The 14650-nt window shown below is 53.0% G+C and overlaps 1 protein-coding gene across 1 annotated transcript in view; it reads left to right on the top strand.

The window, feature by feature from the left end:
- TRPV1 (transient receptor potential cation channel subfamily V member 1) overlaps positions 1–14650 on the top strand; it is a gene marked incomplete at its 5' end in the record, with an annotated part of 25608 nt that extends 10958 nt beyond the window's left edge. The window contains 7 exon segments of the mRNA NM_001082166.1: positions 1–33; positions 2383–2548; positions 2896–2962; positions 6119–6441; positions 7555–7682; positions 8135–8250; positions 13860–14650. The exon segment at positions 1–33 is cut by the window's left edge and continues 38 nt beyond it. Of these exon segments, the coding sequence (NP_001075635.1) occupies positions 1–33; positions 2383–2548; positions 2896–2962; positions 6119–6441; positions 7555–7682; positions 8135–8250; positions 13860–14032 (1006 nt within the window). The 3' untranslated portion in view covers positions 14033–14650.

Raw genomic sequence — 14650 nt, 5'->3', positions numbered from 1 at the left:
CCTGTTTGTGGACAGCTACAGTGAGATGCTCTTGTAAGTGATGCGTGGACTTAGGCTCCACTTGGCCCGCTCCTGAGGTGACAGCAATCAGAGTTTTTGTTGTTGTTGTTGTTATTTAAGATTTATTTATTTATTTGAAAGGCAGTGAGAGAGAGAGAGAGGTCTTCCATCTACTGGTTTACTCTCCAAATACCCACAACATCCAGGATGGGGCCGGACCAAAGCCAGGAGCCTGGAACACAGTCTGGGTCTCCCGTGTGGGTGGCAGGGACCCAGCTACTTGAGCCATCGCCTGCTGTCTTCCTGGGCGTACATCAGCAGGCAGCTGGGTGTGAAGCCGAGCCGAGCCCTGACCACTCTGCTGTGGATAAAAGTATCCCAAGTAGCAACTTACCCTCTGCACTGCGTGCACGCTCCCAAGGAGATGCATTCGAATCCCACTGAAGCTAGTGTGTTCCTGGGACTTGCAAACCCCAGCCTGGGAGTTCTCATTGCTTCCCCCCGGGTGGGAGTTTCTGTCTCTTTCTGCTACCTTCCTCTGCCTTGTACCCACCAAGCCCCCGTGTCTGAGTTCAGCACGTCCTCAGTATTTCCCTCTGGTGGACACACGCGGTACAATGGCGGAGGGTGCCGGGGCGCCGGCCTTCAGTGTGCAGATCTTGACTCGCTTTGCTTCCGCCTAGAGAGGCATCGTTTCCTTCACTGTCACCTTGGAGATCCTTTCACATCTCTCCTGGGATCCACAGAGACATTTTCTTCAACCTTCTGCCTGGAGGAAAGAAGTCTGGCCATCAGCTTAGAGCTGAGTGGGGAGAGGGGTTTTTCTGTAACGTTTTGTGCGCTATCACACAATGCCCCTGTTCCTGGTGAGATACCAATGCTTTTCAGGGTGCTGGGTGATGCAGAGTCCGAAGACCCCCTGTTCTACCTCTTTTAGGGACTCTATTCTTCCTCTTATTTTAGGTCCCCTCCCCCTCCTCTCCTCTTCAGGGGTCCCTAAGCTTTTTGTGAAGCTCCTTGCTTAAAAGGCGTGGTTCGCAGCTTTCCCCGCTGCTGGCTTCCGAGTTGGCTTTCTTGAATCTGTCCAGTCACTTTCCATTTGTCCGCTGCTTTCCAGATCCCAGCTCCCTATGTGGGGTCCCCATTTGTTGCCAGAGACAACCCTTGACCCAGCTCACCTGTGCTTGTTTTGGCCCAGGGTTCGACAGGTGCTCCGGGATGGTTTTCCTTGGCAGAATAGAAATGGACTGCAGTTGGTGAGCTGGCGTGTTGATGTCAGCTTCCAACAGACTCCGATCAGCACGGGGTGGCTTTCTGCTGGGCTGTCTCACCCAGACAGGAGGGAAGGCGGTCAGTGCAGTTGGCAGAATCAGTGCAGCCGGGGGACTGGCTGGAGGAGGCCATAAAGGGACCGTTGGGCAGTCCCCCAGCCCATCCAGGGCTCCTACTTGGGTACCCCACACTGGGCTAAGGCGCTTAGGGACACTTCCCTGGGTTGCTCCTAGTTTGAGGGTGTGGCCAGCAGACCTCACCTGTGGCTTTCCGGGAGAGTTTGGCCTGTTCTCTCCCCTCCACCACCTCCAGGCCTAGAGCTCCTAGGTTACCTATTCTTCAGTGAGACTTGTTCCCAGGGACTAGGCAGGAGGGTTTTCAGGCTAACTCAGTGTTTCTGCATGCCTTTTCTTGATTGCCTTTTCAGACATTTCTTTCCGTATGCCTGTCCTGTGAAACCCTCAGATACGAGCTTACTGTGCATCTGTTTAGGAACAGATGGTCCGTGACTTAGGCTTTTATGACTTGACGAGTTTTTGACCTTGTGATGTTGAGAAGGCAAGGCATAGCCAGTAAATGCTGTACTTTGAGTTTTGCATTTTGATACTTTCTTGGGCTGGTGAGGGGAAGCGTGACCCTCTCTTGAGAATCTGGACAACAGCCGTGAGCGCAGCTCCTGGTCAACACCTAGTTGGGAAGGGCACACGGCTGAGACTTGACCGTGCGCAACGCGCTGAGCTAGTGGCTTCCGTAGTTTTGGGATAGTAAATGCATTTTTGAATTATGACATTTCCAACTTCTGATGGGCTTGTCAGGATGTAACCTCATTGTCAGTCAAGGAGCATCTGCACTATATTTAGATCTGTGCTTTATGCATAAAACGGAGTAAGGGCTTGCAACCCCAGCCAGTTTGTGCCCGTGGAGGGCCATCTTGCTCTCAGTGGAAACGCATGGGCTACAGTGGGAAGCAGGACAGCCCAACCCCGGCTCCTCAGATGACTGCAGCGTAGGCCTTGGAGGACAGACCCCAGCAGCTGGGAACCTTTCACTGTGGGGCTGTCAGGCCTCCCAGTGTCCCACAGGCAGAATTCCCAGCCCCCCCACCCTCAGCTTCGTGCAGGCCCTGTTCATGCTGGCGACGGTGGTGCTGTACTTCAGCCACTGCAAGGAGTATGTGGCGACCATGGTGTTCTCCCTGGCCTTGGGCTGGATCAACATGCTCTACTACACCCGTGGGTTCCAGCAGATGGGCATCTACGCCGTCATGATCGAGAAGGTGGGTGCCGCTGTCCACACACTCTGTCGTGTCTGTGCTGTCTGCGGAGGGGCTGCTTTAGTTCGTAACCCCAAGAATCAGGCAACCCACCCTTGACCCAGGTGTGGGGGGCTCCCCCCTGAAATCTGACCCCTCTGCATCCCAGGCCTTCCCCCCCCCCCCGAGCAAGGAGAGATGTGGAGGATTCCGCATGACCAGTGAGCTGCAAGCAAAACCCCCAAACCCTCTTGTGTATGCCCTGATTCTGCCTGGACTTGAGAGAAACCCCCAGGCTGATGGAGGCCAGGCTCTGCCCTTGGCTCCCCTGGGCCTGGACGTGGCTCTGATGAGCCCGCTCTCTCCCGCAGATGATCCTGAGGGACCTGTGTCGTTTCATGTTTGTCTACCTGGTGTTCTTGTTCGGCTTTTCCACAGGTACTGGGCTTGGTGGGGGCTGGTGGGAAGGCAGGGTTCCTGCTGCCCTCTGCTGTCTGAGGACCCTGCAGGGGGCTGCAGGAGGAGGAGTCAGGAGGGGCGCACAGGTGCGAGTCTGCAGGCGGCAGAGTACACGGACCACCGGAAAGAGCCCAAAAACTTGGAAATGAGATTTATAAACTGTTTCCAGTTGTTTCGGAGGTAGGAAGGGTGGCTTGCCTGCAGTGTAGCTGTTGGCTTAGTTTTTTCAGTTTTTAATTTTGACTTAATCTTAGACTTACGAGAGGGCTGCAGGCTTAGTATAAGTGACTTCTCTGTGCTCTTTACCCAGATTCCCCACATTTTACCACTTTTTTTTTTTTTTTGACAGGCAGAGTGGACAGTGAGAGAGAGAGAGACAGAGAGAAAGGTCTTCCTTTGCCGTTGGTTCACCCTCCAATGGCCGCCGCGGCCAGCGCGATGTGGCCGGCGCACCGCGCTGATCCGATGGCAGGAGCCAGGAACCAGGTGCTTTTCCTGGTCTCCCATGGGGTGCAGGGCCCAAGCGCCTGGGCCATCCTCCACTGCACTCCCGGGCCACAGCAGAGAGCTGGCCTGGAAGAGGGGCAACCGGGACAGAATCCGGCGCCCCGACCGGGACTAGAACCCGGTGTGCCGGCGCCGCTAGGCGGAGGATTAGCCTAGTGAGCCGCGGCGCCGGCCTCACATTTTACCACTTTTAAAAACCACTTTCTCGCCTCCTACACACACACACACACACACACACACACATGTATCCCAGACTTAACATCTAAGAGTAAGTTGCAGACATGACCAGCCCTTTATCACTAAATATTTTATTTTATTTTATTTTTTATTTTATTTTATTTTTTTTTGACAGGCAGAGTTAGACAGTGAGAGAGAGAAACAGAGAGAAAGTTCTTCCTTCTGTTGGTTCACCCCTGAAATGGCCGCTACGGCTGGCGTGCTGCACCGATCCAAAGCCAGAAGCCAGGTGCTTCCTTCTGGTCTCCCATGTGGGTGCAGGGCCCAAGCACTTGGACCATCCTCCACTGCCTTCCCGGGCCACAGCAGAGAGCTGGACTGGAAGAGGAGCAACCGGGACAGAACCAGTGTCCCAACCAGGACTAGAACCCGGGGTGCCGGTGCCGCAGGTGGAGGATTAGCCTAATGAGCCGTGGTGCCGGCCAATCACTAAATATTTTAGTATGCATTTCATAAAAACAAGACCAGTGTCTTCCATAAACACTGTATAACCACCAAAATCAGGAAAGGAGCACTGATCTACAGTGTTCTGTAGTCTGCAGCCCTTATTAGAATTTCACCAGTTGTCCTAACAGTGTCTCTTACAGAAATGAAAACCTGGGACCGTGCATTCCATTGCATTGTTGTGCCTCTTTAGTTTCCTTTATTCTGGAGCAGTTCCTCCGGCTTTCCTTGCCTTTTGTAAGCATCATTTTCTCTGAGTGATGTCAGGTGTTTGGTCCAGTCTCTCTCGGTCTGGGTGTGTCTGGTGTTTCTTCCTGAGTGGATCCAGGCACGCGCTTTGAGCCGGAAGACCAAGGAAGCCCTGTGTGTCTTCTGCAGTGCGTTGTATCGGGAGCCACATGATGCCTGTTTGTCCTGCTTCTGGCCACGCTCACCTGCCTTACTTGGTTTTGGTGGGTCTGGGAGATTTTTGCCACTGTAAAGCTTCTCTCTGTCCCTTGTAGTTGATAAGTAGCTTGGGAGGAGATGCTGTGAGACTCTGTCTCTATCCCTTTCTCACTCTGACTCAAGAGTTTTCGTATCCATTGATGATTCTTACCTGAGTCACTTCACACTCTGATGGCTGTCAGACGGTGACATTCTAACTCCATCCCTCCTTCTAGAGTTGTTAGCTGGTCTTCTGTTACGAGGACGAGCTTTCCCTTCCCCTACCTGTATTGGTTTATTCACATCAAGATGGCCTCCAGGCTCTCTCTTTATTAAATAGATTATAATCCTTACTACCATCATTTGCCCTGCTGCTCAAATTGTCAGAGCTTGGGTCACCGGGAGACCCTTCAAGTGGACCCCTGTGCCCTTTTTTTTTTTTTTTAAGATTTATTTATTTATTTGATCAGAGTGACATAGAGAGAGGAGAGGCAGAGAGAGAGAGAGAGAGAGAGAGAGAGAGAGAAGTCTTCCATCCGATGGTTCACCCCTCAGATGGCTGCAACAGCCAGAGCTGTGCCGATCTGAAGCCAGGAGCCAGGAGCTTCTTCCAGGTCTCCCACATGGATGCAGGGGCCCAAGGACTTGGGCCATTTTCTACTGCTTTCCCAGGCTATAGCAGAGAGCTGGATTGGAAGAGGAGCAGCCGGGACTAGAACCGGCACCCATATGGGATGCTGGTGCTTCAGGCCAGGGTGTTAACCCACTGCGCCGCGGCGCCGGCCCCGACTCCTGAAACCCTTTGACAGCTCCGCATCGTTTCTTGAGCAGGTGGCCCCGCTTTGCTCCCCACCAGGGTCCTGCATTTACATGGTGCACATGGGCCATGCTCCCCTGTTCCCTGTCTGCACTTTGCTTTGGAATCCATGTCTGGGAGGGACAGGCAGCTGTGGGCTCCGGCACCAGGATCTGATGGCCCTGTGTGTCAGTAGCCACAGGAAAGGGTTGGCCAGGAGGGCAGCAGATCCCGATGTGTAGTGACCATGGTGCACAGCTGCTACAGATGTTCTCGGGCTCTGGGTCACACTCCCACAGAAGAGCGCAGAATGCAGGAAGTGGGCGCTCGCTCCGCTTCCATCTGCTCAGCACCTGTGGTTTGGGAGCAGGCAGACCAGCTGTGACTGATTAGGGTGGTCTGGAGCCAGGGCTCACGTGTAAGGTGAAGAAGGTTGTGCACTGCACAGAGGAAGCTGTGTTCACACTGTACGTGTAGATTTGTGTATTTAGCTTAATATTTTTCCAAGTAAATTTTGAGGACGAAGTTCTTACTGTAACAAAGCAGTGTCTTATGATAATTTCTGACAGTCTTGAAGAATGGGTGATTTTAAACACAGTTCACACAAAGGTTGCATATGGCTGAGACGTACCCCTGCTGCAGACTGATCCTGGGCGGGAGGGAGCAGCCAGGGGGCCTGGGGTCTTGGCTTCCCTCCAGCTGCACCCCCTCCCCATGACCCCTAGCGGTGGTGACTCTGATTGAGGACGGGAAGAACAGCTCGACGTCTGCCGAGTCCACGTCGCACAGGTGGCGGGGGTTTGGCTGTCGGTCGTCCGATAGCTCCTACAACAGCCTGTACTCCACATGCCTGGAGCTGTTCAAGTTCACCATTGGCATGGGCGACCTGGAGTTCACCGAGAACTACGACTTCAAAGCCGTCTTCATCATCCTGCTGCTGGCCTACGTGATTCTCACCTACATCCTCCTGCTCAACATGCTCATCGCGCTCATGGGCGAGACGGTCAACAAGATCGCACAGGAGAGCAAGAGCATCTGGAAGCTGCAGGTGGGCCCGGGGCAGGGGTGGGGGCAGGGGGCCGGGGCAGGAGGTAGGGGGCAGGGGCAGGGGGCAGAGGCCAGGGGTCAGGGGCAGGGGCAGGGGCCAGGGGGCAGAGGCAGGGGCGGGGGCGGGGCAGGGGGCAGGGGCAGGGGGTAGGGGGCAGGGGCAGGGGGCAGAGGCCAGGGGTCAGGGGTCGGGGGCTGGGGCAGGGGCCAGGGGGCAGAGGCAGGGGCCAGGGGCAGAGGCCAGGGGGCAGAGGCAGGGGCCGGGGGAAGAGGCCGGGGGCAGGGACCGGGGGCAGGGGCCAGGGGCTGGGGGCAGAGGCAGGGGCAGGGGTGGTGTCAGCTGCTCCGTATAAGAGATGGGGGGCCACAGCGCCAGGCCCTCTTCTTTGTCTTTACTTCATGATTGGAGCCTTGGAGCACTTTTTTTTTCTTTCTGTTTGCTTATAAAATATCTAAAAGGCTGTTGTGAACCACAGCCACCCAGCTACGCTGTGTAGTACCAGGAACTCCTTCCATCTAACTCTGACTTGGTACCCATTATCCTAACTCCCTCCATCGACCTCCAAGCCCTCCCAGCCCCCAGGAATCACCATTCTAATCCGTGTTCAGATCGGGGAGGTGTTTTTTGAGCTCCCACATTTGAGGGTAAACATGGGGTGCTGGTCTTTCCATGCCTGGCTTATTTCACTTAACCTTATGTCCTCCAGTTGTAGCCATTTTGCTGCAAATGACAGGATTTCATTGTTTCCTGTAAGTGGACAATATTCCATCGTGTCCACACAGCACACTGTCTTTATCCAGATATCTGACAGCGGACCCTTGGGTTGAATCTGTACCTCGCCTGTTGTGACTAGTCCAAGGCCTTCCTCTTGCCCGCAACTCTACGTTGGCCCCTTGTGAACTTCTCCGGGAGGGGTCCGCCATCCCAAATCACTCATGGGACTGAGCTGCACAGACCTGACAGGCATGGGCTGTGCGCGGGCAGATCTGGGGCCGGACGGGCTGGGCTCCTGCAGAGCAATGGGCACCTACCGGGCAGTGGAAGGTCCAGCTCGCAGGTGTTGGGGGCTGGGAGGCTGCAGGATGAGCCCCTGCCCTGTGGGTCTTCCTGCAGAGAGCTATCACCATCCTGGACACAGAGAAGGGCTTCCTGAAGTGCATGAGGAAGGCCTTCCGCTCCGGCAAGCTGCTGCAGGTGGGCTACACCCCCGACGGCAAGGACGACTGCAGGTGGTGCTTCAGGTAATGGCCCAGCAGGAGTCAGCGCTGCGGGAGCCAGGCGTGGGTGCACAGGCTGCCTCGGGCCTCCTGGGGTCGGTCATGAGCGTAAGGAGCTCCCCCAAGGGCAGCGGTAGGTCTAAGGACTGCTGCCTCTAGCTGTGGACACAGGTGCCTTAGACTTCAGCGGATGGGATCCAGACATTCAATTCTGGACAATGTGAGAGATTTAAAAACTTTTAAATTTTTTGAATTTAAAATTTAAAAGTTTTAATTTTTTTTAAAAAAATTTTAAATTCAAAAAATTTAAAATTCCTGGGCCTCTGGTGCCCGAGAAAACACACCCTTAGAGGTGGCGCCCAAAAGTAGGGCCATCTGCCTGCTCTCCCACCCCCAGCTGCACCTCCATCCTGATCTGCGGGCTCTTGGGACTGGCCACTGGGGCCACGCGCTCAGCCTGTTCCCTCGCCCCACAGGGTGGACGAGGTGAACTGGACCACCTGGAACACCAACGTGGGCATCATCAACGAGGACCCGGGCAACTGTGAGGGCGTCAAGCGCACCCTGAGCTTCTCCCTGAGGTCGGGCAGAGGTGAGGCGTGAGGGGCGGGTGCTGTGGCTCAGAGAGGCCTCGTCGTCTGGGGGCCTGGTGTTGGGCAGGTGGAACCGTGAGGGTCGCCCACTCCTTGCAGGTCTTCCTCAACCCCCCAGGACCTGGTGCTGCAGCAGCCCCAGACGTCAGCTATCCCCACACACTCAGCCCCAGGACCTCTTACCCACGCAGTGCCCACTCGGGGTGCCCATGCAAGTCAGCTCTACAAGCACCCAGGGCCCAGATACTGCCCAGCGCCCCAGAGGAAGCTGCTGAGCCCACATCCAGCCCCAGGGGTGGCCAGCTCGTGTGGGCTGCCCTGTTTCTGAAGCCCCTTGTGTGCTGACAGCTGTGTGAGGCTGTGCAAACGTGTGCAGGTGCACGTGAGCACTGGGGCAAGTGCAGGGGAGGGCAGGGGAGAGGAGGCGCGTGGGCACCTGCTGGATCACGTGGTAATTCTATGCCTCGCTTTTTGAGGAAATGCCAAACTGTTTTCCAGAGCAGCTGCCTTGTTTTGTATTCCTGTCAGCAACACTTGAGGTTCTGATTTTTTCGACATCCTCACGATATTTCTTATTTCTTCCTTCTTGTCCCCCTCCCTCCCTCCCTTTCTTCCTTTTCTTCCCTTCTTTGTTTCTTCTATTTTTTTTTTTTTAATTACTGCCATCCTAGTAGAGGTGAGTGGCATCTCATTCTGGTTCTGATTTGCATTTCCCTGGTGACTAATGATGTGCTTAACTTCCACTTATAAATCTTCTTTGGAGAAATGCCTGTTCAAGTCCTATCCTGTTTAAAAGATTTTTTTATTAGTTGAGTTTTGGTTTTCTTTGTGTATTCTGGATATCAAGCATTCATCAGATATGTAATTTACAAATATTTTATTCTAATCTTTGCGTTCTCTTGGTAGTATCCTTTGATGCATAAAAGTTTTAAATTTTTAAAAATTATTTATTTATCTGAAAGGCAGAGTTATCAGAGAGAGAGAGATCTTCCATCTGCTGATTCACTCCTTAAATGGCCGCAACAGCTGGAGCTGGGCCAGCCTAAAGCCAAGAGCCTGGAGCTTCCTCCAGGTACAGGGGCTCGAGCATTTGAATCATCCTCTGCTGCTTTCCCAGGCACATTAGCAGGGAGCTGGAGCTGAAGTGGAGCAGCCTGGTTTCAAACCAGCACCCATATGGGATGCCAGCACCATAGGTGGTAGCTTTACCAGCTATGCCACAGTGCGGCCCCAATCCAGCTCTCTGCTATGGCCCGGGAAAGCAGTACAAGATGGCCCAAGTCCTTGGGCCCTTGCACCCGCGTGGGAGACCTGGAAGAAGCTCCTGGCTTCTGGCTTCAGATCGGCGCAGCTCCGGCCATTGCAGCCAAATTGGGGAGTGAACCATCAGATGGAAGACCTCTCTCTCTCTGCCTCTCCTCTCTCTGTGTAACTGTGACTTTCAAATAAAATAAAATAAATCTAAAAATTTTTTTTGATGAAGTCCAACTTCTCTTTTTCTTTCATTGTCTATTTTTTGGGTGTCATATCCAAGAAATTGCCAAATTCAATGTTGTGAAGATTTTTTTCCTATAATTTTATCTAAAAATTTATAGTTTTAGCATTCTATGATTTTAAAATTGCTTTTTTGCTTGATTTTGGTGTTTCTTTACTTGCTCTGAACCTTGGACTGTTAACTAGAGTTGTGACAATATTGGTGCTAAAGTTTTTGCTTGTTCGCTTTCTTTCTTTCTCTCCCTTCCTTTCTTTCTTTCTTTCTTTCTTTCTTTCTCTCTCTCTCTCTGTCTCTGTCTCTCTCTCTCTCTTTCTTCCTTTCTTTCAGATCCAATTATTTATTTGAAAGGCAGAATTATAGGAGGGAAGGAAAGAAAGAGTTACCTTCCAGCTGCTGGTTCACTCCCTAAATGGCTGCAACGGCCAGAGCCGAGCCAGGAGCGTCATCTGAGTCTCCCATGAACTTGGGCCGTCCTCCACTGCTTTTCCCAGGCCTTTAGCAGGGAGCTGGATCAGAAGTGGAGCAGCTGGGATCATTGCCCATATGGGATGCTGGCACTGCAGGTGGCGACTTTACTGGCTGTGCCACAGAGCTGGCCCCTCTCTTTTTCTTCTTTTATTTTTTTATGTCTGTGAGGACTTGGGGGTTTGAAGCTCTTGCTTTACCATTGTGCTGATGTCACTCAAGTCAATTCTTAGAATGAATAAAGAATGAATCAGGGGCCAACACTGTGGTATAGCAGGTAAAGCCACCTCCTGAAGTGCTGGTATCCCATATGGGCACTGGTTCGAGTCCCAGCTGCCCCACTTTCAACCCAGCTCTCTGCTATGGCCTGAGAAAGCAGTAGAAGATGGCCCAAGTGCTTGAGCCTGTGCACTGTGTGGGAGACTTGGAGGAAACTCCTGGCTCCTGCTTTCAGATTGGCCCATCTCTGGCCGTTGTGGCCATCTGGGGAGTGCACCATTGGATGGAAGACCTCTCTTGCTCTCTCTACCTCTGCCTCTCTGTAACTCTGCCTTTCAAGTAAATAAATAAAATAAAAAAAAATGAATCCGTGTTGATAGTTTGTGTGTGTGTGGGGGGGGGGGAGCTGGCATTGTGGTGCTAGTTCAAGTTCCAGCTGCTCTACTTCAGATCCAGCTCCCTATGAATGCACCTGGGAAGGCAGTGGATGATGGCCCAAGTACCTGGGCTCCAGCCACTCAGGTGGGAGACCAGATGGAGCTCTGGTTCCTGGCTGCTGTAGTCATCTGGGGCGTGAGCCAGCAGATGTAGGATCTTTCCCTCTCTGCCTCTCCCTCTCTGTCACTCCACCTCTCAAATAGATAAATAAATTTTTTTTTTATTTATTTGACAGAGTTATAGACAGTGAGAGAGAGAGAGACAGAGAGAAAGATCTTCCTTCTGTTGGTTCACTCCCCAAATGGCCGCCATGGCTCCAAAGCCAGGAGCCAGGTGCTTCTCCTGGTCTCCCATGCAGGTGCAGGGCCCAGGCACTTGGGTGGGCCATCCTCCATTGCCCTCCCGGGCCACAGCAGAGAGCTGGACTGGAAGAGGAGCAGCCGGAACTAGAACCCGGCACCCATATGGAATGCCGGCGCCGCAGGTGAAGGATTAACCAAGTGAGCCACGGCACCAGCCCCAATAAATAAATGTTTAAAAAAAGAAAGATAATTTTTTGGCAGGTAGGGGAAAGGTTATAATTTTTCAGACCAATTTTCCTGATAGAATAATTCTGTGTCTTTCTTATTTGATATTGTTTCATAGAGAAGTTCATTTTAATATTTCATAAACTTAAAAAATCAACCTTACTGAGACAGAATTTACATGAAAATCCATTTATTTGTTGTTTTTTTAAAAGGTTCTCACATTAACTTTTTAAAAAGTATTTATTTATTTTCTTTTTACTTGGAAGGCAGAAAAAGAGAGAAATAGATCCTCCACCCACTTCACTCCCCAAATACCTACAATAACCAGGAGTGGTCAGGCCAAAACCAGGAGTCAGGAACTCAGTCTGATCTCCCATGTGAGAAGCAGGCACCCACATACTTGAACCATCACCGCTGTCTCTAAGGGTGTGCAGTAATGGAAGCAGAACCAGGATCCAAACTCAGGTTCTCCAACGTGAGACGTGGGCGTCTCAAGAAGCATCTTAATGGCTGTGCCAAATGCCTGCCTCTCACATTTTTTTTTAAAAGATTTATTTATTTTTTACTTGGGAGTCAGAGTTACACAGAGAGAGGAGAGACAGAGAGAGAGAGAGAGAGAGGTCTTCCATCCGATGGTTCACTCCCCAGATGGCCGCAACAGCAGGAGCTGCGCTGATTCGAAGCCAGGAGCCAGGGGCTTCTTCCAGGTCTCCCACTTGGGTGCAGGGGCCCAAGGACTTGGGCCATCTTGTACTGGTTTCCCAGGCCACAGCAGAGAGCTGGATTGAAAGTGGAGCAGCCGGGACTAGAACTGGCGCCCATATGGGATGCTGGCGCTTCAGGGCAGGGCATTAACCCGCTGTGCCATAGCGCTGGCCCCCTCTCACACATTTTAAATGTAGAGTTTTATAAGTTTTACCAAAGTGCTCACTCAGGCAACCACCCCACTAGAAATATAGAACATTTCTGTGGCCAGAAAGTGCCCTCATGTTTCACCCATCCCATCCCATCCTGGGTGACTATTGATCTTGTTTCCTTATTCAGATTTATTTATTTATATTAAAGAGTGGCAGAGAGAGAGAGAGAGGGAGAGCAAGAGCAAGAGAGAGGGGGGGAGAGAGAGGGAGAGAACAGAGACATCGTTCAATCTTCCATCCCCTGGCTCACTCCTCAAATGGGTGAAACAGCTGGGGGCTGTGCCACGCTGAAGCCAGAAACCTGGAACTCCATCTGGGTCTCCCATGTGGCGGCAGGGACCCAAGCACTGAGCCATCTTCTGTTGCCTTTCCAGGCTCATGAGCAAGGAGCTGGCTTGGAAACGGAGCAGCTAGGACTCGAACTGGCACTCGGAAATGAGATGCCATTGTCCTAAGTGGTGGCTTGACTGGATCACTATGGATTTGTTTTATATAGGCTTTTTTGAAAAAGATTTATTTATTTATTTGAAAGTCAGAATTACATAGAGAGAGAGGGAGGGAAGGAAAGCGAGAGTGATATATATAGAGAGATCTTCTATCCACTGGTTTACTCCCCAAATAGCCGTGGTGGCCGGGGCTGGGCCAGACAGAAGACAGGAGCCTGGAACTCCATTGGGGTCTCTCATATGGGTGGCAGGGACCCAGGCATCTTCCCCTGCTTTCCCGGGCACATTAGTAGGGAGCTGGATGAGAAGTGGAGCAGCTGGGACTCAAACCAACGCTCTGATATGGGATGCTGGTGTTGGAGGTGGCAGCTTAGCTCGCCGCACCACAACACCGGGCCTTAATGTTTTTAGATGGTATATTGGGTGTAGTGGACAATGTACTATAGATAACTCTGGTTTCTGTTACCTTCCTTTAAAAATATTGACTTTTTAGTTGTCGGTTCAGTTATGATGGGGCATCTCATTCCAGAGCTGAGTGGTTTGGATCATGGGCTAAGGCTGGGAGGTGTGAGCTTAGGTTGGCTTCCAGGGGGATCAGACCCAAGGCAGCCAACCAGAGGGCTTGGCTGTGCAAACAGAAGAGAGCGCACGTAGCATTCATCTGGCTGGCATTCCACTGAGGTGGCCAGAGGGCTGGAGGCGGCTATGGGGGTGATGCCTGGGCCTTCTTGGCAGCTTCCGGGGATTCCAGGCCACACTTGGGGTCCCCATTTGAGGCCCAGTGTCCCCAGGGTGTTTGTTCCTGGGCACTGTTCTCAATCTGCTGTGTCCTGGGATCCTTGGGCTCGGCACCCGCGAGCTGACCTGTGGAGACCCCTCCCTCTCCCATGCAGGCAGGAGGGAACCAGAGGTGGGGACAGGGACGCGCTGGGTTCTCACGGCGTCTCAAGCAAGGGTGGGGTGGAGGAGGCGAGTTGAAGGAGCTCCCAGAGGGGAGCAGGGAGTGTGGCGTGCCTGAGCCTCCCTGAGCTGAGACGGAGGAGGCCGGCCGGGAGTGCTGTGTGGCAGCGTCCAGGGCCCCAGTGACATCTCCCTCTTCAGTTTCAGGGAGAAACTGGAAGAACTTCGCCTTGGTTCCCCTTTTAAGGGATGCCAGTACCCGAGACCGGCACCCCGCCCCTCCCGAGGACGTCCACCTGAGGCCCTTTGTGGGCTCCCTGAAGCCGGGGGACGCCGAGCTCTTCAAGGACTCTGTGGCCGCGGCAGAGAAGTGAGGAATCCACGGGGGCGGGCGCCCTTGGCGCGGGCCCCCAGCCCGCTCACCGACTGCCCCAGGAGAGCTGCCTCAGGGACTCCCCCAGCAGGAAGTGATCTGGCTTCCCACTTTTTCTGCTGATGGACTAGACAGCAGGGGTGGTTAATTTCTACTCGGATGCCTCGAGGCCCTGGCTTGCTTCAGCTTTGCGTTACTGTCAGGGCCAGCAAATGGGGCCCATAAACCACGCTGGAGAACAGAGCCCCTCCCGTGATGCCAGACGCCAAAGGCCTTCCTCTCTGTGTCGTGCTCCGCGTCGCCGACCTGGCCAGGGTGTTCTGGGGGAAGGGATGTCATTCACCAGCCTGAGAAGGTGGCGGAGGCTGGCCCCATCCCAGCTCTGGCAGAATCCGATTTTCCCCAAGAGCGACTTCACCCTTCCGTGTGCTGTACCAAAGTCCCCTAAGCATCCGCTCTGTTGTGGTTCGGATCAAGCCCAGAACCGCTTTCCAAAGCCATGTGGCAAGAGTTTTTCAGTCATTTTCCGTTTATGGTGACCCCAGTCCTGCCCCCAGCTGTGCCACTGGCTTCCACCCCATCTGTCTTGTCATCCATCAAATAAATGCATATACAGGAG

This window comes from Oryctolagus cuniculus, chromosome 17 (assembly GCF_964237555.1).
Source record: "Oryctolagus cuniculus chromosome 17, mOryCun1.1, whole genome shotgun sequence".
Lineage (NCBI taxonomy): Eukaryota > Metazoa > Chordata > Mammalia > Lagomorpha > Leporidae > Oryctolagus > Oryctolagus cuniculus.
This window is presented reverse-complemented; position numbering and strand designations above follow the sequence as displayed.